Source organism: Manacus candei, unplaced genomic scaffold, assembly GCF_025592945.1.
Source record: "Manacus candei isolate 608988 ecotype Guabito, Panama unplaced genomic scaffold, ASM2559294v1 h1tg000014l, whole genome shotgun sequence".
NCBI classification, from domain to species: domain Eukaryota; kingdom Metazoa; phylum Chordata; class Aves; order Passeriformes; family Pipridae; genus Manacus; species Manacus candei.
Window position 1 is genome coordinate 22613098 of NW_026138062.1, and position 23420 is coordinate 22636517.

At 40.0% G+C, this 23420-nt stretch overlaps 1 protein-coding gene across 7 annotated transcripts in view; it reads left to right on the forward strand.

Moving 5' to 3' along the window:
* Window positions 1-23420, forward strand: part of ELF1 (E74 like ETS transcription factor 1) — an 82270-nt gene that overhangs the window by 25418 nt on the left and 33432 nt on the right. For 6 of the 7 annotated variants that reach the window (XM_051778716.1, XM_051778714.1, XM_051778719.1 and 3 more), the window contains one exon: window positions 21217-21526. In XM_051778716.1, the coding sequence (XP_051634676.1) occupies window positions 21455-21526 (72 nt within the window). In that variant the 5' untranslated portion in view covers window positions 21217-21454. Of the gene's footprint in view, window positions 1-20620; window positions 20823-21216; window positions 21527-23420 lie in introns of those variants that run through there. The other variant, XM_051778718.1, reaches the window with a different exon arrangement.

Consider the following 23420-nt stretch of genomic DNA (forward strand, 5'->3'; position numbering starts at 1 on the left):
GTCTGTCATGAACAAGCCTGGTATTTACCAGCTAGATGGGAGAATGATGCTAGTGCCTTGATGCTGTCTCTGGTATCTTCACACACCGTGTGTTTACAGAGCTTATGTGCACACTGAAGGTTCCTCAGCCTCACACCAGCTGCCCTTTTTCGCTCCTAAGTGCAGGCAGCGTCTGTAACCTCCATGGTGGCTTGGTGGCACATCCCATTAGGGATGCTTTACGTGGATGTGCCCTGAAGCACAGAAGGGAGTTTTGGGCCAAGCAGGTTTTACTTGGATAATGAACTGTCCTGGAGGTGATGGGTTGTAAATCCTTAAACAGCTCATTTAGCATCTGCCCAGGCCCTTAGCTTGCCCTTAGGTAAGACTCAAGAGTAAGCTGCAGTAGTTGAGGTAAAGTTGCAATTTAAATTCTACACATACGTTTTTGTGAGCATATAAACTTGCACCGGTCTAATCTAATTTAAAATGTGCCTTTAGTGAAATAGTGAAACAGTCAGAGGTAGGCATGATCATTCCTTGGCAGGAGCGCTTATCCAGCTACCTTGGTGCTACTTAAGTGCCACTCTTGTTTTTCCTCACTGTCAGCATAGGTTGTTTCCTAGTATTTTATTGTCCTCCCCTCAAATCTGCAGTCCAAACTGTGTGAGCAACCCCTTCCTTATCTTGTTCAGCCGAGATGAGCCAAGTTGGCAGGTCAGATGTCCACACCACAGTAAGTTGCTAGGCTGGTTGGCTGAACCAGGTTAGGGATTGATTTTTGGAGTGGAGGATCTGTGGAGGTTGTAAGAGCTGGGGTTGAGAAATAAGGGTGATAATGAAGAGGACCATTTTCCATGGCCAAACCTTCAACAAAGTGATAATTATGGTGGTTAACTAACTCTTTTCTACACTCCACATCAAAACTCTGTTAAAAGCTTGTTTTCCAAATGAATTGTCTGAAAACCACAGCTATATGCTTCTGAACGAGAGGAAGAGTGTGTTAACTAATAAATTAGATATTGCCCAAAATTATGTAGAGGCATAAGTCTCAGTAATGTAAAATGGGAGGAAAAGATGTTTGCTTGTTATTTGTTGATCATGTGCAAATAAAAGCTTTTGGTGGAGGGAGAAGCTTGGGCTTTTTTGTTCCTTTTCCTTCTGGAAGGAGAAGGGGAAGGAAACGCAGGGATGAGAACTGCACTGCTGCAGTTTTGAAAGAATTTTAACTTCTTACTTTGTTTAAAAATATTCTAGTTATTCCTGTCTGCCAAATCAGGTTATTGAAATGAAATGATGACCTTTGCTCTGAGCCTTAAACAATCCAAGAGGAAAGTAGGTGTTCGGGAAGATTAAAACTCTGACCTCAGCTAGAAAGTGTTCAGATAGACCTGAAGTTCTGAGGATGCTATATTCTAGTTGAGACAAAAAATGTGAGAATGAGGAAGATTTTTACAAGTTGATTATGGTCAGTTGCTGTGAGCAATGCTGTGATAAATTATTAACTCATTGCACTGTACTGCCTTGTAGTGCAAACAGAATAGCTGGTTATTGTGCTCTGCTTAGTAAGTCAACACTGTAAAAAATTCCTCAGTTATCTGGAAAATGTCTTCTTTGGGGTGTTTATTAAAGGGACATAGTAGAATTAAAAATAATGTTCCCCTCTGTTGTAGCTGGTTAAAACAAATAGAAACCTATCAAGGCAGTTTGTTTCTTGCTGTCTGGGGAGCCTCTATGGTGGTTGTCGATGAGCTCGGTTTCGGTTATGCTCTTCTCTTTTCATAGTTCTTTGGTGAGGTGTGGTCCCTCCTACGTCCCCAGACAGCACACTGTTAGCGAGGCAGTGAGGCTACTAGTTGCAGAGACATGAGACAAGTCAGCTCATAGCTGTTCTGCAGGAAAAGCAGTTTTGTGGAGACCACTCCTCCCGCATTAGCTGTAATTGAGTCAGAAGAATAAATGCAGGGGCAGGCTGTTTGGAGCATGCGGGTGCCTTGCTAGTGCCATGCAGCAGCAGTCCTGAGGAATAAATTTCTGGCTAATTTAATAATGTATAATCAATGTAATAGATATCATTATGCTTGTTAATATAACTTTTTGTATGTGTTATGCTTAGGGCTAGTACAGTAGTAATACACCATGAAAATAAATATAATAATTTTGAAATGTTTGCTGTGATGAAATCTATTGTTCTGTAGCAGGACACAGATGAACTTTCAGGGTTAAAATGAATATCCAACTTGAGAGTAAACTGTTTCTGGACCAGTTACAGCATCTACCACCCTGGTTTTCCCAGGAAAACACTGAATCCTGCCAGTACACGTTGCAAGATATGACCAACGTGACTTAAAAAGTAAGAAGCAGATCTCCAAAATGCTGTTGGCTACATAGGATTGTTGGAATCTGAGATGGAAAATACTTTTTTTTTTTCAGTTCTCCATTTGCCAATCCAGCAAAACTCAGTAAGTCTCAGATCATGCTGCAAGGCTTTTTTGTTCAGAAAGGCTTATGTACAATCATTACTTTTTTGTATCTGTTTTTTTTAATTTGTTGGCTACTTGGGAGTACTTGTCAAGGGTGGGACATGTGTCTTAAGTGGATGTCAGAAATGCTGCCGAAGTGAGTTTTCTCTTAGTGTCTGATGGGTCCTAGTTTAGGGCTTTCGTTCTGACTTTCAAGGCACGTAGGGGTCAAACACCCAATGACATGCAGGGATGTAGTCTTGTCTTTTGAAGTAGTGGACAGCTGAAGTTCCGTGGAATAACCTAGGTGGTCATAGAGCTCAGATGGGAGCATGTGAAAGCTGTAAACGAAGTGTGATCTATCAGAGGAACCTACTTGCAGAATAGGTTTCTAAGTTAGAAATGAGAATTTAGAGCTCCGTCATTTACAGGAAATTGCAGATCTCTGACTTTGTGTCTACTAACAGTGCCAGTCACCATGTGAAGGCATTTTTATTCTGAACAGTTCTGAGCTGGGGATGGAGAGCAGGTTAGGGTGGAGCACCTCATTTCCGTGAAGGGTAAAATGTGGCGGAAGCTCCATGAAATCCAATGCAGACTTTTTTACTGCTTTTAAGTTTATATAGAAAATGCTCCTAGACTATAGCAGTATGTGATAGTGTTAAATTTGCTAACTATCTACTGGTTGATATATTTTCCAACTTAATCACACAAGTGACATGTCTTCCGTTGCTTTAATTGGCCTGCAGAGAACGGTTCAAAATTAGTTTTCCTCAGTTTTATACCACCAGTTGGCCATTGGTGGAGGAAGGATATGAAACCATCTTAATAATTTCTAATCCTACCTGAAAGTATAGTTTTTAGGCTGACTAAGGAGAAGATGTTTTCTGACAGATGATATTACGGGGAAACCTAAGACTGAGCAGAAGACTACTTACAGAGGGGCTGCATATAGCATATTGCTTCACATACAGATACCATAGAAATTATAGCTGTGCTGGAGTTTCTGCTTTTCACTGAAGTTCTACTTTGTCTAGCAGTTGGTTTTTGTGCTTACCATGTGGGTGCAAAATGCTTCTTCAGCGTTTCAGTTCAACACTGATAGGTGTGTTACTCTAGGTGTTACTGTTGGACAAACTCTGTAGATCATTTAACCTGTCCCCTTTTCTAGGGGTGGTCCTAGAAAATGCTGATGCCGTATTTGACAGTGGGTTTTTTGCTACTGGTTGTGGTTAATTTCTGAAGATTTAAGGGGGAAATCTTAAAGTATTTTGCCTGTTAAGTAAAGTAACTTGGTTTCTTGGCAGTGTACAAGTGTATTTGAGGAAGACCAGACTCTAAAACCTCCAGAGCTGGCTTGCCTGTTGTCCTGGGCCATGCCAGATGAAAATGGGCCACCAGTATTTTATACCCTGCTTTGGTGGCCTTCTGGGGCCACATTTCAGTACGCTTGACGTGATTACTGCTGGCTGACTTTCTGTGCGTGGGCTTAATTTACTTCATTTTTTTTTGTTGTTGTTTTTTTTTTCAGAAGGTGTCACAGAGTTTCTGCCCCTCATGGGACGCCATAGCCTTGCAGGAGGACACGCGTGCGTGGGGGGCAGACCTGTTTGTGCAGGCAGGAAACACTCGTTGCTGGGTCCTGGTGTCTTCGGCTGTGCTTCCTGTCAGTTAAACCACGAGCTGGGGAGCAGATGCACCCAGAGATGATAACTCTGCTGTCTGCCCCAGGCAACCATTGAGTAACCAACTCTCTTCCCAAGAGCATACCCTTGCATCTATGTTTTTGGCCTTGCTGTCCATCCCAGCCCCTTCTTAAACACCTGAGAGTAAAGACCAGAAGTTAATTAGTTCAACAGAAAGCAGTACTTGAACTCTTAAAGCATGAATTGTAACCATGAGAGTTAGGATATCACCACAGCGACAACTGAGGTCCACTGTTTCATTTTCCACAGCTACAAGTGTGGGAGTTTTTATGTGAGTGCGAGAAACGGGCAGATTGGGCATCGAAGTCGTGCAATTCCAGGAATATCTTTTTGGGCAGATAATTGTCACATTACTTGACGTGATGAGTTTTTGTTGTAAAATCTTTTTAATAATTAACTTTTTCATTTCAGCACACTTGTGGATCTCTGTGGTTTTGAGACAACTCTGGTGTTCAGTTAAACAACTTTTTACAAGTGCACAAAAACCCCACATAAATGTAATGTTTTTTAAGTAGATCACATGGTTTCTGAAGGTATGCACTTTGTTATAACATAGCTAGAACTTAAATAATATCTCTCCCAGCATCAGATTTTAGAGAACCAAGTACTTTCCACATCAAAATTATTTTAGAACTGAAACTGCAGATACATTTCAACCTTTTTATCTGATTTGATGCTCTTTTCTTCCTCATATGACAGTGTAGCTCCCAGAATATTGGATTTTTCCCTTAGACTGTGTTCACTGACTAGCCAGCATTGAGTAGAGATGTCTTTGCCGTGTGCAAAAAAAAGTTTCTGTACTATGTACTCTTTAATATAGAGGCTCTCAGCCTGAGGGGGACATTCCTTAGGGTTGGGAAGAGTAGAAAGGTTGTATGGGCAGTGAGATTGGATGGGTAAAGGGGTTTGGAGGTTTTTTTTTCTTTTTGTTTGGTTTTTTTCTTTTTTTTCTTCTGGCTTGTGTTATGAGGCGCTGTGCATCGCACTCTGCACAGGAAGTTCTACACACAGCAGAAAAGCTGCTCTCACAGATGCAGTCACCGCTCATAGCTCTGAGCTCCTGGTCCCCTGTGTTTCTGCAGGGCCAGGAACCAGCACTACAAGGGTAAAACTCTTTCTTTGCCTCTCTGAAAGGCGCTGGCTCTCGCATTTCTAATATAGCTGTGCTTTAAGCCTTTCACAGTGACAGGATGCTTCTGCTAACCTTTTTCCCTTTCGCTTTTGAGCACCGTTTTTCTCAGTACTGTCTTGTTTGAGAGAGGAAAGGTGCAATTGGGCACAACCCCCTGGAGCAAACACGTGGTAAAACCTCCACAAAACTGCTTGATGTCTATGGCATCTTGGAAAAAAGCATAGGTTTGGGGTTTTTTACCCACTCTCACGCCATTCTGATACGAATTCATTGTATCTATGGTCACAGCGAACCACTGAGACTTCGCAGGAGATGAAATGTTAGACAACAGAAAAGAAGAAAAAGAAAGGAGGGTGGAGAATAAATTAAAGGATGAATTAGAAACTATGTAAAGCAACTTCTCTCTGCTTTACCTTGTTTATTGTCCTAGTTAATCTTCCACTTTAACTTCAGTTTTCCCTTGTTTTTGTTTGTTTTTGTTTTGGGTTTTGTTTGTTTTTTGTTTGCCCCCCCTTTTTTTTTTTTTTAGTTTTAGTTTTTTTGTGTGGGGTGTTCCACCCCCCACCTCTAATGCCTGATTTAGTTCTGCAAAAGACACAGGAACTTGAATGGTGAAATAAGGAAGAGGTGAGACTTGAATTTCTCTACACCTAGTTCGTGGGAGCTCTAAAAGTTTCCAGAATACCCCAATTCTGTAGGTGTTTTTATGTACCACTCATAAATTCTGTGTCAAGTTCATTAGCAGTGAATTCCTGTGTCTCCCAGGAGCAGGTGTGTGCTCATATGAGAGTGACTTGGGCTTCAGAGCGAACACTTCCCCAGACATTACGAAATGAGAAATACTGGCAGGTCCAGACGCTGCTTTCCCTGGAGGGACCTTTGCAGACCCTGCTTCTTTTCCACAACACTCTTAAGAGAAATCTTTTTGCTTTTTTTGTTTTGATCTTGTTGGTCTTTAAGTCATGTTTTTCATCACTGTTTGAAACTCCATGGTGGGAATTGTTAGTCTAGCAACAAATCAGGAGATAATTTATATTCTCTTAATAGCCAAGTTTGCTAGTTTGAAATTCCCCAGACGAATAGTCTCCCTTCTTAATCCCACTCCATGCAAATACTTTAGAATACAAAATTTAAGCTATGCTGATTTGTAAAAACAAAAATGTACAAATGGCATGGGAATATTAGCTTCTGTCTTATCCTGCATAGCTGCAAGTTAATGTATTTATTATTGTAATTATGCTTAACATCATGAAACATATACATTTTCAGAATAACCTAAATGAATGTGTTACATTTCAGAGTGCATTAAAATTGGAAGCTTAAGAAGTATTACCTAATTTTTAATTATGGCTTTAGTGAAATGTTCTTCTCCACTATAACTGCATAAGCAATCTCTCACCTTGCAGAGGTTTTAAAGGCATGATTTTAGATGCAATATTCTCTGTTTGGTTCTTTACCTAAGATTTTTTCTGCAGACATTTAAATGACTCAGGTCTGTAGCATGTTATGTCCTCAATAGGTGTTCAGTACAGCAGAAATGCCTGTACTCTTCATAGTGTTAATGCTCCTTCTCCAATTTAGGCAGCCTTCAGCACCTCATTGATTTAACACAACAGTAGCTTTTGGGGAAGGGTAATACTAAACAAATAGGTGAAGGGCATAGTTTTAAAAAAAGGCAGCCAGTTGGTTCAGGACTCTTGCTGTGCAGGCTTAAAAAGCAAAGACACCACCATACTCCCACATCTAAGTACTGGTGGATGAAAAGCTGGGCGTAACCTGACAAGGTGCACTTGCAGCCCAGAAAACCAACACACATCCTGGGCTGAATCAAAAGCAGCGTGGCCAGAAGGTTGAGGGAGGTGATTCTGCCCCTTTACCCTTCCCTTCTGAGACCTCACCTGGAGTACTGCATCCAGCTCTGTCCCTCCCCCCCACAGGAGGGGCATGGACCCATTGGAGCAGCTCCAGGGAAGGGCAACAGAGATTATCAGAAGGATGGAGTTGGGGTTTTTCAGCTGGGAGAAGGCTGAATGGAGAGACATTATTGCAGCCTTTCGGTATGTATAAGGTGGGCTTTGTGAGAAAGATGGGGACAAACTTTTTAGCCTGGCCTGTAGTGACAGGGCAAGGAGCAACAGTTATAAATTGACAGAGGGTAGATTCAGACTGGACATAAGGAAGAATTGTTTTATGATGAGCATAATGAGACACTGTCACAAGTTGTCCAGAGAAGTTGTGTTAAAGGCCAGGCTGGATGAGGCTTTGAGCAACCTGGTCTAGTGGAAGGTGTCCTTGCCCCTGGCAAGGGGTTGAACTAGATAATCTTTAAAGGTCCCTTCCAACCCCAGCATTCTGTGATTCTGTGAAAACAGCACGACGATTCAGTGAATTTCTGACGTAGATGATTATCTTTTGAAAAGCTGGCTGAAATGAGGCAAACATATGCAAGAGGGAAATAAGAACAGCATAGAAGTGTTTGCCTCTCAAAATGTTATTCTTAAAGCATATCAAGTGAGTAATGCTTAAGGTGCAAGGAGGAAAGATTAAGACAAAAATTGGAGATAAAAATCTCAAACCTATGGTCTCTCTGCAGGTTTGAAGGAGTCATCTCTTGAAGGCTTAGAGACAAGCCAGTTCTATTCCTTTTTCCTGGTACAATGGGGAGATATTCAGTGTGTCTACATTGGATGACATTATTGGGATAATCTGCACATAGAACTCTGTGTGCTATGTACTCGACACCCATAAGCGGTTGGCTCTCTAGTAACAGGGTGGTTTGTGTACCAAACTAGTTACAGCGAGAGTTTGTGGAGTTTTGGTGGATTTGGGTTTTTGTTTGTTTTTTTGCTTTGTTTTGTTTTTTTGAAGTCTGGCTATCTGGCTGTGTAATATTCACTTTTTCTAACCAAGACCATATCACTCCCTTCATGTCTCAGTGTTTTTGTGTGTTGAAGTTGTTTCCAGTCTCAAGTTGCGTTTTAAGCTAATGTTTTGAGAGTATTCCTTGGTTTCAGAGTAAACTGGTCACCAGGTGACTTCGCTCCCTTTCCTGCTTGTTGCAGGAGAGCTTATTAATTGAGTTTACTTGAGCAAACTGGAGTATTTTGCTTTTTGCCTTTCTCTATGGTGAACTGTGACCAGGAATGCTGGTACAAATTATCCATGCAGCATGTATCAGCTCAGCTGTGACTGGTTGTGCTGAGGGAAAATATACAGTTACAACCTTCCAACTGAAATTAGCCCTCACCCTTCTGCCTGCGAGTTTAAAAGCTTAGTTCCATCATTCTATAATTTTCAATAAATTTAAGTATTTTTTTATTAATCCTGTAGATGACACATGAGTTGCAGCTACAGTGATCTGTAAAATATGATACACTGGAAGTCAGATAGAAGATTTTACCTCGGAAAGAAGTAACAAACCCCATGCCTTGTGAGAATGTCTTAAAGGTGTGGAGTTTCTTTTGGTGTCTCGTTTAAATGACCAAGTCTATCATGGCCTACATGAATTCTCCTTAATATGAATGCTTTCTGAGCTACAGTAAAGAACCTGATTAAGCCAAAAATAAAGTTGAATGCTCTCATGCTGAAAAACCCCAGACAGTTATATTATAAAAGACAAACAGTGGAAAAAAGCACCCCAGACTCATCAAACTTGGGAGGTTAGTGAGAAGGAGGTCAAAAGTCTGACTGACAGCTCTGATTTCCCTGTCTGCAACTGTTCCTTATCAATCTGCCCGACTGTAGGTATGGTTTGATACTTTGCACCTCTTCTTAAATTACCTTTTGTTCCTGTTTCTACAGACTTTTGAATCAAATATTTCTGCTTGTGATATGTTAGGCGGTATTGTCACTGCTCTTGGGTTGGGGTTTTTTGTTGCTTTTTGGTGTTTTTTTGGAATCTGTATGAAAGCTTAATACAAACATCGGCTTTGTGATTTTGGCAGTAGGAGGTATGCCTTAATTTTTCTGAGAGATTTGCTGATGAATATGTGTCTCACCTGTTCCAACCTCATAAATAAATCCCTGTCTGTGTTACTAATAGTACTGGACTCTCCACAAGCCCTTAAAACAAAAAAGTTTACAGTACTACTTGCCTTAGTTTGCTCATCAAACTATTTCAGCCAGAACTTCTCTAAGAAGTATTCTCAATGGTTGTGGCTGAATGGGTGCCAAAATGGACTCTTGGGAATGTATAGGGAAGGTGTATGTTGGGGCACTGTATGGAAGCTGTGTCTGGTTATAGACTGGAGAAAACAGGTCTCTTGCCTGGTGTGAAAATTGTCACTGATAAATTCCTATGGTATAACCATTGGAAATGTGTGACTGAGTGCTTAATTTCTTATGTTTATGGGAAAAGTTAAATGAGGATCTTTGTGACAAATAGATTTAAAAGCTTCAGACATGGTTTGCAAAAATGTGTTTAAACTGATAAGCTTTATAAATAAGAAAGACTGGAAATCTGATGTTTCTATTTATATTTTACCCGTGTAATTGTTAACCACAGTGCTAACTTAAATATAAATAAAAGTGCTTTTATATATGCAGAGCTAGAATCTCTCAAAGACCAAAATGCTTGTTTAATGCTATGTTAAAGCAGTTTATAGATAAGTATTGGTTGCAGTGCTTTTTGATATGGGCTGTACTGTACCTCATCAGAAGCCCTCTTAGCCATTTATTTTTTGCTTTGCTTTGGTTGGGTCTGTGATTCTGGACTGAAGGGTTAAAAGGTTACTTGAGTAAAGATTTAGGTTAAAGCAGTATGCAAATAAAATTCTTTTTGTGTGTTTCATCCCTGCTCTCTGAGTTAGCTCACTTGTTTGAGTGTAATGGTGTATTACCTTATATTCTTAGCTTTAGCAAAATGGACCACTGGTCCCAAGAAGGAGGCTGCCTGAACAACTCTGTGTGAATTGTAAGAATATACATTTTTATTTGTTAAAACTCTGTTTAATTCCAAGGTGCATGATGAGTGTGTAGGAAAGCTAAGCTACCTGTGATATCATCATGTCTGGGCTTTGTGAACGAAGATTTGGGAAAGGTCTCTACCCACGTTTGCTACAAAGCGCGCTGGTGGCTAATAAGGCCAATGCGAGATAGGCACGTCCGGTTGCAAAAGGCACAGCAGAAAGACTCCTTAGGTGGTACATTCTGCTAGACACGATTCTTTCTACGTTGTCTTTTCTCCTCAAGAGTGATCCTGCGTGCTTTCTCAAAAGCATCAGCAGTGTTATAGATGGTGTGTCTCCAGACCTCCTGATTGGAGGCCAGAGTAGACCAGTTATGTTGATCAATATGGCCAAGGCTGAGATGTTGTTTCAGGGAGTCCTTGTATCTTCTTTTCGGGGCTCCTCTCTTGCGGCAGCCAGTGGCAAGTTCACCATAGAACCTGTGATGTAAGAACACGTGAAATACCTTATGTAGTCCTCTGAAGCACCACCATCACAGCTGATGGCCATAGGATGGCCATGCATCATGTGTAAAGAGAGAAATTGCTGCTCCTTTTTTTTCAGCATTACAAAGTTTGTCTTGCCACTGTCTAAATTGCAGACCCTAGACTGTGGAAATAGGATTAGCAACACAAAGGAAGGTTGTGCTTCGGGGATGCCATCGGGGAGAAGGTGGAAGAGCCAAGCCCAGGGCAGCACCACATCCTGGGTTGACAGAAGGAAGCCAGTGGTGCTGGGAGGGCTGGAAATGGCATCTGCTTACGCCATGCTGGTCACATGCAGAGAACATGCCTGCCTGCCTCCTGCTCTGGCAGCAGGGTCTGAAGGAAGGCAAGGAATTAGTAGAATCAAATGATCTTGAACTCAGAATGAGCTGTTCGGGTTTTCTCAGACCTGCTAAAATAAGCAGCAAGTGGTTCCAGGCCAGGGTTCTCTTTTGAGGTGGGGTCTCCAGGTTTGTTCTTGTGGGCATCTCGGAGCCTCTGTTCTTGGCGTAGCCTGACTGTGTTCTGCAGTTCATAAAATGAAATCTCACACTGTCCTGTAGCTGTGAGGTAAGAAGGAAAAACAACTCCTCTACTGCAAATGTTTTTTAGGTGATACATTCTAGAATAAATGTTTGTCTTGTTAGTAGAAAGGGTTAAAATTTGAGGGCAGCAGGTATAGGCAGACTTAGGTATGTGATATGTTCGACTGTTTTGCAAGGTGCTATAAATGTTGGCTCCATGTAATCTGATACCAGGGTAGGACAGGCTAACCTAATGGAGGAAAATAGACAGCAATGTAAAAGAACTGGAAATTCAAGTCTAGCTGACTAATACCAGCCTGCTCCAGAGGCTTTTGACTGTTCATATTGCTGACAGCTGACAGCAAATGAGAGGCAAACAACAGAAACATTGCCTAATCTGCTCTGTATTCACACAGATTCTTTAAAGACACTGCAAAGGTAAGACCCTTTACGTTTCTCAACCTGGCAGTTGTTGAATGCAGCCCTGAACGTATTCATTACCGTCAAGAGTAAAGTACCACACAGAGGCCTGAAGTTCATGTATTCGTGCTTTGGAAAGGGGAGGCTTCAGCAAGTTCTGTGTGGATTAGTTTGTGCCCCTTTCTAGCTGGTGCACATCAGTTAAATTCAGATTTCTAAAACTGCTCAAATACTCAAGCATAGAAATGCAAATCATGTAGCATTTGTATGGCTCAGAGAGTAATTTTGAACTTATTTAAATATTTTTGTTTGTTGTGCTTGACAGTCCAGTTGAAAAAGTTTTTAAAAAAAATTAATTGCAGAAGGAAATGCACAGAATGCTAAAAATCTGTGTTGCAGAAGTTGTAATAGGGTTTTTACTGAGCTGAGTCCTGTAGCAACTTCAGCAGAATGCTGAAAAAGTCCTGTGGGAGTTTAACTCCCTGATCTAGAGTTACCGATGCTTGGCTGGAAGAGGTTCCCTGGAATAAGAAACTTTTAGCTTGAACCTGATTTCTACTGGCTATTTTTTTTTTTGCTTTCAGTTTTAATGTATATATTTTGTGTGCATTTATATTGCAGCTGAAAAAAAAAAGTCATTGGTTTTGGCCATTCTTTTTTCTTCAGTAAACTTGACTTTTACCTTCAGATGATTTAAAAATAATGACTGAGTTACTAATTTATGAGCAAAGTAGTTTTTAGAGAACAATTGACAGTTTTATATCAGTATTAGGTACAGACTGGCAAGTGGTAATTTGTGAAGTTTGGCACCTAGCCAAAGCAATTATATTTAGTTTCCCTGATCTTTCTTCCTCCCACTGCCACTAATTCATTCTCCTGTGTGTATGTGTTAATCAAAAGAGCAAAACATTTCAGGGTCAAACAGTTCTTCCCCTCTCCCACACCTCTTTTACAGATTTCCTCATATCCTGTTTTATCTGTTTTGGAGCTCAGCCCTTCATCTCTCTTTGTATGAGACCCTTTTCCTTTGAAATCAGTGAGATTTGACTGATCTGCAGCTTTATTGTTATAGTTGCTTACAGGATTGTGGTCTTAATGCTCCATAAAATGTGCTATTAAATGCCAGAACACGTTTATTCTGTGTCACTGGAATAAGTCATTTGGTTTGCAGAAATTTCTGAACTAGATTTGGGATTTTATCAATTTACTGTCTTCTCAGTGTCTTTTTTTAAACCAACTTTTTGAGATTTTGTGCAGTATAAAAAATATTAAGATGTATTTGATACTAATACAAGACATAAAACCAGTCCTGTCTCTGCAAATTTACTTTTAGATAAATAGCATATAGTAATTTTTGTAGGAGAGGAAGTAATGAGAGAACTTTTGTTTTCCTTTCTCTCCATAATCAGTATCATTTACCTCTTGTTGAGCTAGACTAAGTGGACACTTGCAGTGTAATGTCAAACTTGTAGTCCATCTATTCTAATTTTGGAATGTTTAATATATTATTATTTTTCTGGTGGAGAATATATGAATCCAGAAATGAGCAGTTACCTGGAAAAAAATGACAGCGAAGTCCTGCATTTAGAGATGTATGATTGCAATCTCCGTTACTGGAGGTTTACTGTGTGTTATGACAGCTCTTTTCCATTGTTTAAAAAGAAATCCTTATGTAATGGGGCTGGTTTGTTCTAATTACATTGAGCTGTTTTTAAAACATTTTACAATTTTCCTAAGCTTTTGACCTCTGTCATGTCTGTAGCAAGGAGTTTGAGGAAGTACATGTAGGCTGATGCATTTTTAATTCTTTCCTTTCATCATTTCAAAACTAGTTGCTTCTCAATTTAATTGAATGTCTGATTGTTCTCATTTTATCAACCTGGAAATATGAGCACCTGATTGTCCTTCTCTTTACCAATAGTGATGAATTATCTACAAAGACAGAATCAAAGGACAGACCAAGTTAGTGATTGCCAAGAGTTTTGGACCAGCAAACCACACTCTCTAGCCTCTGCATTTACTGCACATTAGCATGCACATCTGCCATTATGCGGAGAAGCAGGTCTTTGCTGTAAATGTTATGTTTTCATCTGGTCCTTGAATCCCTATTACATTGCTGAACAAGTCCATGCTTTTGGAAATATTCTTCATAATAAAACCTGATAGTTGTTAGGATAGTGACCTTCAGCTAGTCGTACATGGAGAAGTTCTTAGAAAGATTGGCAGTCATGCTGTTGGCTGCCAGGAAGGTCGGTGTGACGGTGTGCTTGTGGCCAGTGTTTTTCAGGTGAAGGCCTGACTTTTCATGCACACCTCTTCCCTTTTTGACTTTAATGACGCACAGATGTTCTCTTTCCAAGATCCAGATGTTAATGCTGCTTGGAAATGTTAGTGCTACCTGTTTCCCCAGGCTGGTAGACTGACTGCTGAATTCTCTCAGGCGTGGCAGACTGTCCGAGCTCCCTGTCCACTGCCTGGGGGAACACTGCCCTTTTTAGGGGTGGCCCAGTTCATATTGTTTGTTTGGCTTTCAGTGGATGAGGGGAAATTCAAGCTAAATACTTTCCCAGCAGTACTGTGGTGGTGATTAGCAGCAGTGGGTGGAGGTGACTGAACTGGAAGCGGAGAAGGAATACTTTTGTGTATCCCTATGTTGTAAAGAGATGTGGGAAGTTGTGGATTTTTTGTATCTTTGGTAGCCAAAACAGCTGCACCAAAAGTAAAAAGTCAAATCAGTAGAAGGGCACACATTTCATATGTATGTTTTAGTGTGTATGTGAATTCTTGTGCTCATGGGTATAAAGTGTGTTCATGTAACTGTGGCTGATGTGTGTGTGCATGCATCTACACAGGCATGTAGAGTAGGGGCTGTGCTGTGAAGCAACATTTATGTGGCTTTTATCTAACTGCAGTTCACATACTGTGGTCTGTCTGTGAGCTGAGGCTTAAGTAACCCAAATTCAATATGAGAAATTTCAGAGCTGTATGAATAGCCAAGGCTGCTAGGTCACATAACCACTTCTGAAAATTTACCCCCATCTTCTCTTTCATGTGTCTTATGTGCCAAATAAATTAAACAATTTTGATGGAGGGGTGGGGAAAGGAGGGATGGGGAGGGCTGGGGGGGGGGGCAGGCAAGGAGGGAAGGAGGTCCCATCTCTGGCATGATTTGGGGACAAGGGGTGGGATGGAGTTGTCATGTCCCATCTCCCTAACCTCTTCTTATACCATGCAGCCAACCTATGGAAATGCAGTGTTCAGTTATTTTCATCCATGGAGAATGGGAAGTGGGAGAGAGGATTTGGGCCCTCTGTTCCCCCTGGGGTACCCTTGTTCCCTTGCTTTAGCACAACCTACAGCTAACTTTTCCTGTTGAGTTGGCTCTACTTTGCTAGAGCAAACGTTTTGTAGAGAAGTGACTAAAACCCAATGTGACCTTTCTCTTGTCTGATAAGATTAGGGAGGCTTGCTCTTCGCAGATGTTCAGATACTTTATTCTGAGCTCAGGAGCTTCAGTAGTAAAGTTGGGTAGAGCCTTTTTTGCCTCAGTTTCTTTTAGTTTGCTCTTTAGGACTGACCTGTTGGTGGTACTCTGATCTTTGTTGCTGCAGCATAAATCAGTTACTTGTAGTGCTCTCTGTTTACATGCCTACACTGATTTGGGGCTACCTTGACATATCGAGCATGCTGGCAGGAGAGGATCCAGAGGAAAAAAGTCTCAACTACGGTGTAATTTTTTTCAGCTTTCCCAGGTCGCTGGGTTTGTGTACAGCAGCTGTGTAACATAAATGTGCTAAATAAAAGGGACTTAAAAAGTATCAGGAAATATGGGAGATAGGAAGAAAAGTGTTTCAGGGGTGGGGGAGTCTATAAACAGTGCTGGAGCTGTTAACTGTTAATAGTCTGGAAAGGAATCTTGTGTCAAGTTAAATATTCAGGCTAAAAGAGGTAGTTGCAAAAAAAAAAAAAGGAGGAAAATGTGATTTTTGTTTTTATTTGTTTTGGTGATGCCAAAGAACTTGTTGCTTGTGTTTGTGCTTTTTGCTCTCTTTAGAGTAAATGTGTTTTTATGTGAGATTTAGGGTCAGGGCGTTAATTGAATTTCTTTTATATTGACTGAATTGTGTGTCAGTTTTGGTTATTTATGTTTGTTTATGTTTAACACATGAATCATCTTACTCGCTATCCTCCTTTCTGTATAGGTAGTGAGAGCCTGTGGTGACACAGGCTGGTTTTCAGCAGGGCTGCAAAACAGGGGTTTATTGATACTGATGATTTTTTTGTCCTTAATGAAAGCTCAGTGGAGGTCACTGTGTTGGCTTTTATGATGTCAGCTGCCATTTGCACAGTTTGCCATAGGCAGCGTGGATGCTTTCAGAAGGTTTGAGTCTGTTCCTTACATTGCTTCTTTCCTTCCTCAGTGCTACCCCCTTAGCATGTTGTTTTTCTATCTCCTTTAATTTGTGTGAGCAGTTGAAATACTGAGCCTTCAGAAACTCCTTGTGCCAAGTGACTTGTTCTTCTTGCTTGTCCTTTTGCCAACTGAAGATGTCATTTTGCCGACTAAAAATGTCTGAGAACATGGTTCAAAGCCCCTGTCCTGTGCAATTTAATAATATTACTGAATAGGAATAATTAGTCCATGAAAATGGCACAGTAGACTATACTGTTAACATTTGTGCTTAGTGTGGGCTATACATAAAGATCATTGTGGGTTTGGGACTTCTGTTTTCAGAGAACTGCGATATCATTCAGCTTTGCCCCCCTGACTCTATGATGATACTTAGAGATGTGACTCTGCAGAGGGTGGACTGACTCTGAGTTGATACATCTTTAACCTCCAGTGGTAGAATGGAGTTAGAAACTTGAGTGAAATGATGTGGTTACCATCCATGTGTTTGTCTGACCTCACTTTTGAGATGGTTTTCAGTCCTTCTGTTCAGAATTTCCAGGTGATGTCTTTAATCTTCCCTCTTCTCTCATTCACTCCTCTCTTCCTTCTGCATCCAGGATGGTGTTGAGAAGGGAGTTCAGCTTTGTATTTAAGTCACAACTTTGACATTTCTAGGCTAGAGCTAGTGCTGCAGTCTGTCTCAGGAAATCCAAGGGGAAATTCCAATCTCAAGCCATTTGTCCCTGTGCTGGATGACTTGAGATGTTTCATCAGTAACTCAGGATTCAGATCTGCATTTGAATCTTAAGGCAGCTAAGCTGGTTCTTATTTCAGATGTATGAATGATCTTACTAATCTCATGAAAAAGGCAGTGCAGGATGACTACAGTCATCTTTAGTAACCCTAAGTGGGACTGGATCCAGTAGCTTGCTGGAGACATCTTTCAGCTCAGCCAGGATGCTCTCAGTACCAAGACTTGAGCCTTCCAAGTTCATAGCTGAGATTCTTCAGCAAATTTTTGGGTTTGTGCCTGGTACTTTGGTTACTGCTACACCTGCTCCAGTGTGGTGCCACTATGTTAAATTCCAGTGTTCTGCATTTATAGGGCTTGAATGCTGAGGTAGTATGGGCTATACTGGCTCATATTGTCACAGTGGTAGTATGGGCTGTATTGGCTCAGGAGTTAAAGGAGAAATGATGGCTTTGTTACCTCAAAGTTGGAACCTAGTTTCAGTATTGCAGCTTCACCATTGTGACCAAAAATGTTGATTCTGGAAGCACTTCTTACAAGCTTCTGAGCTAGTAGCTCAACAGGGCTAGGATTAAGTGCAGGGTATATGTGGGGAAGAGTGATGGAAAAAAAGTTATGATGTCTAGCTGGAAGGAATACTGCAGTGTATGATCGGGGATACCAGAGTAGCATGTACCAAGGGTTAAATTGAGTGAATGTGCATTTGACAGACTGACTGAGGAACTTGTTTCTAGATGTTGAAATCAGTGGATGAAGGGAATTTCAAGAGAAATTGAAATAATTTATTTTTGAGTTCAGTTTCAAAGATTACGTAAAATTAAGATGTTTGTTTATATTGTAGTGTCTTAATACTCCTTTTGATAATATATTTTTACAACAAGTAGTAAAAATGAAAGCAAGACCTTACTTCCTCTATAGTTCTGAAAATTTGATGTAAATTTTATGGTAATATATACAGAGTTCCCTTTCTCCTAGGATTATTTGTATGTAGTCAAGCTTACTGTGCATTTGAATACAATTTACACATTTTATGCTGTTTGCAAATAACTTATTTTCTACTCACAGATGTATGTAAAATCAGATAAGTGGCATTATTTAGCAAAAACAATAGCCATGTTTGTGTTAGCCTATAGACAGCAGGACCCTGTGATAGTTGGAATAATGAAAGCACAGTTTATAAGAATAGATGTGAAGGAAAATATAGCTGTTTTAGAATTCTGCTGGCTTTTGTGAAAAGCTGCTCTTGTTTTCTATATGGCAGAGAAAAGGATATGGGTTAAAGGAAAATACTTTTGCATTATTTTGCCGTACCATTATTGCCCAATAGATCATTTGCTGTTATTGTGTACTACTACAGAAGTAATGAAAAATATCCTGCAAATAATAATAGTTTGAGTCTCTAATCTTTATAAGGTTAGATATAAAAGCTTACTAAAGCCTGTTCGATCACGTCTCTTTGTCTTTGGTCCTAAGGTTGAGGTTAGATGTTTCTTTTTGTGTAAGAAGAACGTATCATTTGACTTTATTTATAGAGTCCTTGGTGGCTTTGGGGAGGGGGAGTAGGGGAGAAGGAGTATACTTACATCACTGCATCACTGCAGGGCAGGATTCGTAAAACAGATTTTGAATACCTGTTCCTGCAGTGGTATCAGATAATTAGGAACTTCTTGTTAGCATGAAGTGTGACTGGTTTAAATGGTGTTTGTATGGATCAAATGCATTATGCTGCTGTAATCTCTTAAATGGTATTAAATCATTATGTTTAGATTTGCACTGGAGGTTTTATTATGTCGTTTTTTTTAAATAAAGTAAGGAAATGTTTCTTTATGGCTTTTAGTAAGTTTGCTGCCACAGCTTTTGGATCTTATGCATTTAGTGTGCATCTTGGTATTGTAGTATCTACTGTAAAATATTAATATTTTACAGAATAATGAATAACCTGGCACTAACAGAAAAAAATGTTATTTGTCAGTGCACATGGGGAACTTTAAAAATCTATCTTAGAGTGGCTTCACCTCCAGTTTTCCTTATACTTCATGAGATTGCTAGAGAGCCTATGTCTCTAACTTGTCATTTATCCTGATTTTACATTGATGCTATTAATTGTTACTGACCTTAGAAAATTACTGGATCTTAAGAACTTCTACTCCTTGTTCATACATGTGGCTTCAGGTAGTGTAATGGCCATGATTATAAGCCCTTGCAGTATTCTGGCTCTGATTGTCCCTGGACAATTAGCTTAACCCTAATTTAAAAATAAGTTCCATTTGATAATGGAGGAGATTCTTGTATTTGCCTTGTGATCCTCTAGAGTGAAGTTACTCTTCACTGATTAGAGGGAGTGACTTAAAATATTATTTAATCTTACTGGAGAGTTACAACTGATTTCTAAGCAGTAATCAAAATAGAAGTTGTACTTCAATAAATTTCCATACCTGTTCTCTCTTCCGAAAGAGCTGGTATGTCCCTGTTGACATAGATTGACCCACTTCAATCACTGTCTGTAGGAAATGTTAAACTATATATTGTATAGTTATGTACTTTATTTTCAGGCTGGAATATAGGATGGTAGGACTCTAGGATAGGCCAAGTTGGGCTAAGTCCCACTGTGCAGGCAATGTGCGTCTAGCTTCCTAACTATCCTTATTTTCTAAAAGGCAAGACCAAATAATTGCATTTGGGAAAGTCACCCAAGGTTATATGGTTGCATGTAGTGCTTTCAGTGCTATAACCTTGCTGAAGTATAGAGAAAGCCGTGTTAATTGTTCAAGTCAATCAGCAAAATGACAAGGGCTGAGGTTGAATAGTCATGGTTCCTACAGCACATCCTTCTCTGTTCATGCATGTGACTCTCATTAAAGCAAATATTCTCTAATTAGGGTTGTGGCTACTCTTATGAGCCCTTTAACAGTTAATTAGAGCACACTTTGGAAGTTGGGGAGGTTCTCCTGTTTGCATAATCTTGGGTTTCCTGATTTCTTAGAAGGGTAGGGTCTAGTGACTTAAATGCATGAATGCTCTGCCATCACTACTTAGGAATTTGGGAATACCACAATCTATAGAGGAAAAACAGCTGTCACATTTCCTAGAGTGAAGGAGTATGAGTCTCTGACATGATCCTCCCTAATTAAATTGCTTGGCACTGGGGAGAGGAAGATGCCCTTCATTTTTTTGAGTTTCAGCCTACTGCAAAAAAAAGGCCAAGATAAACCTCCTGTACAAAGGCAGATACTGATCCTTGCCAATGGCACTGAAGTTGCCCTGAGGCTTTTTTTTGGGGTCTCACTCTGGATGGGTATGTGTTAGGCAGACCTCTTCCCCTAAATCTTCTGTCACAGCTGCCCTTAATCAAAGGCAGTGTAAAGAATTTTGCTCAAAATGCTAGGAACTACACATTTTGCTTCCTTTAAAATACATGGGTTTAAATTCCTAGGCACCAACATACTCTCTCAAGTTCCTAATTTTAGACACCTGGTCCTGTTATCCTTTTGAAATGATAGATTTTTTTGTTAAGTTATGGGTCACCATAGTTGTATACGAAGATGAGGTTTTGCATTGGCCTTTTTCCCCAGGAATGGAGCAGCACAACCTCCTCCTAAGCTCGTGTTCACCGTATTTACCTTTGGTGCTGATGAGTAAGTCAAAACATGGGATCTGTAGGCACACATCCTTCACTGAAGCTGTTTACGTTCTGTAGTTTGGGAATTTTTTTTTTGCTTTGTGCAGTTTCTTTGCCGGTTCTAATTTGCCATGACGTGGTCAGTGCTGTTTCCTTCCGGCTGCTTGCGAGCCTGTGGTAGAGATAAGGGTACGCGCACAGTGCATTTTAACATGAAGCTGAAGATCTGTTTCATGTAGGAACTTGGGGACTCTCTGGATTGTACAAAGAATTTATTTACTGGTTTTATCATTTTCACACTGGGAAAGATCTAGAGCGCTTTACTTGCAAAATAGCAACTTTGCTAAATTTGAACTGTGCGTGAAGAAGAAAGATGATGTACTTGAGATATCTACAGCCGAGTAGGTCAGTCTAGGGTTTGGATTTTTACTTTGAGTAAACTGTAAAGATGAGAGTTACTAATGAGTGTGAAAACTGCATATATGAATCAAGTGAAAACATGGATTTTCTTTTTGTTAACTTCTGTCACTTTTCCTTAGTCGCATACCTTTAATACAAAACACTTTGAAACTGATGTCTTACTTCCTGAAACAGTTTTGTTTCAGGAATGAACATTTGTTTCAGGGAATGAAAATTGTCATATGTTAATCAGTTAAACTAATACCTTTGGAGACACAGAAGTGTTTGACTTCCTTGGACTTAAATAGAACAGTTTTATTGCTTTATTGCAACTGCTACTATTTTGCATAGCTAAAGTAATAATTTTTTAATGATAATTTTTTTATTTTTCTCTCTGCAGTGACAAAGGCTATTGAGGTGGGAAGAATAACTCAGGAAAGGATTTGCCTTGGTTTGTTTCACTTTGAGAAGAGAAGAACCCAGGAACACTGATGATCTAAGAAATACAAATACTGATACTCAATTCGTTTTGTGATCCTGCCTTTCTGCTCAGCTGGACCTCGGTGACATTCTCCATTCTTTTGCATTTGAGAACATTTTTCTTTGTATGTGGAGCTGAGACCTGGGAATGCGTTATTATGGCAGCAGTTGTACAGCAGAATGAGCTTGTGTTTGAATTTGCCAGCAACGTCATGGAGGATGAGCAGCAGGTATGGGACGGTGTAAGAAACCATATTTGTACAAGTCAGTGCTAAGAGTATTGTTAAAGATGAGGAAAAAGTGTGGTGTAAAACACAAAAAGGAAACATTGAGGTCATTATTGTTGCAGCAGATCTTTGTGCTGTTTCAAAAGCTTCCGGTTGCTTCCTGTAACTTGCACGGGCAGAACAGAAATTGATTGAAATGCTGTAACTTCTGCAGTATTGGAGAGACATGCTCCTCCAAAAAAGTTTTTTTCTGTTTTGCTGATTTGTGCCAGTAGAATCCATGTGTGTGTGATGTACAATTTCCCAAATTCTGGTATTTTACAGTAGTTTCAACTTCTTTAGGATATGCTAGAATAAAATTCTGAAAAAAAGTAATGGTCGTGCTATAGATGACTACAAGGGACAATATGTACCTGCTTGCTGTTATTTACAGATTGGTTTCTAAATTGTGTCATTGTATATCAACTATTCAGAAATAAACTTGAATGTAATTTAAATTGGGTTTCTTTCACACTGCAGAGAAAATATGCCTGTTTCTACCTGAGTAGTCTCTCAGTTAGATATTGATTATTTAAACCACATCCTAAGTCCTGAAGCTTCAGTGTCAGATTCCTCTTGTAAAAATCAGGTGCCTCCTCTGTAGCTGGTAGTTAATAGTAGATTTTACATTTATTTACAAGAAATTAAGTGTCTGGGTACTGTGGAGAAACAGTTCTTAAAAGGCCGAGAAGTGCCATGACAAACTGTTCCTCTTTTTGTTAATGTGAAAAGCATTTATTCTCTGTTTAAAAAAAGTATTTTTGGCTTCATAATCTTGTCTCTGTTTTTCTGTATGGCCTAATATCTGGCTGGGTCAGTGGCCTGTTTCTGCTGTCAGAGTCATGCGATCATTTCAATGAACTGAGTGTTGTCTGTCTGAAGTGCTAACTCAGTTTTGGGTGGAATTAGTAATGTAACTTCCTTCCCTGTATTTTTCCAGAGCTTGTGGTAGCCTGGGGATTTAGATATGGGAATTGCACAAGTGTAGTCGAAAATGAGCCTTACTTATTACTTCTGTTGGTTGTTCATTGCTGTCTTTACTTTACAAGCCAATGGGAGAGGGGAGAATTGAGATGGGAAGGGTTACTTCAGTAGTGTGGTTCCTGGGAGGGGCAGTGTGAGCAGACATGGTTTTGTTCAGTTTAGCTGTGTGTTCTGCCTCTTGCAATTTCTTCAGATGCACACCTGAAAAACTTTAAAAATACTAAAGAACACTCAAAAGGACAGTAAAACCTCTCTTAGCAGAGCTTTCTTCAGCTTCGGAACAAACTCCATCGTGATTTTTATCTCATAACCCTACTAAATTCTGCTCCAGAGAAGCCTAAGGCAAGAAGGCATCCTGTAGCATACGCTTAAAGGTGATGAAATCGAAGGTGGAGAGTACATAGCAGAAAGTCTATCACTGCAAACTGTCAGATGCAAGCTCCTCTTTAATCACTGGGTTGACTTAGTTCAGATATCAAAGGTGCAGTTAGTTAAATCTGGAATACTCAGTTGTAGAAGAGAAGTCCTGCAAAGACTGCAGGAGTAAAGACTCCCTGCAGGAGTAAAGACCTGGGAAGCTGGAGCAAGATTTAATTTGGACAAGGATTCATAGCACAACATTAGCCTGAAGAGGCTGCTTCTTGCTTATACTTGATGGATCTGCTTCTTACCACATAGGAGCTGTTGCTACTCTGGAAGTTTTTAAATTCTGGATAGATTAAGTGTATTTAAGGATGGATAACATAATTTGTACTTTTCAAAAGTTTTAGCTCTGTAAGTGCTCTCTGTTGGGCAAAAGCATTTTTTTGATTTTGATCAGTATACGAAATGTGATATTTACACAGAGGTGTAATTTAACTGATCTTTGGATAAT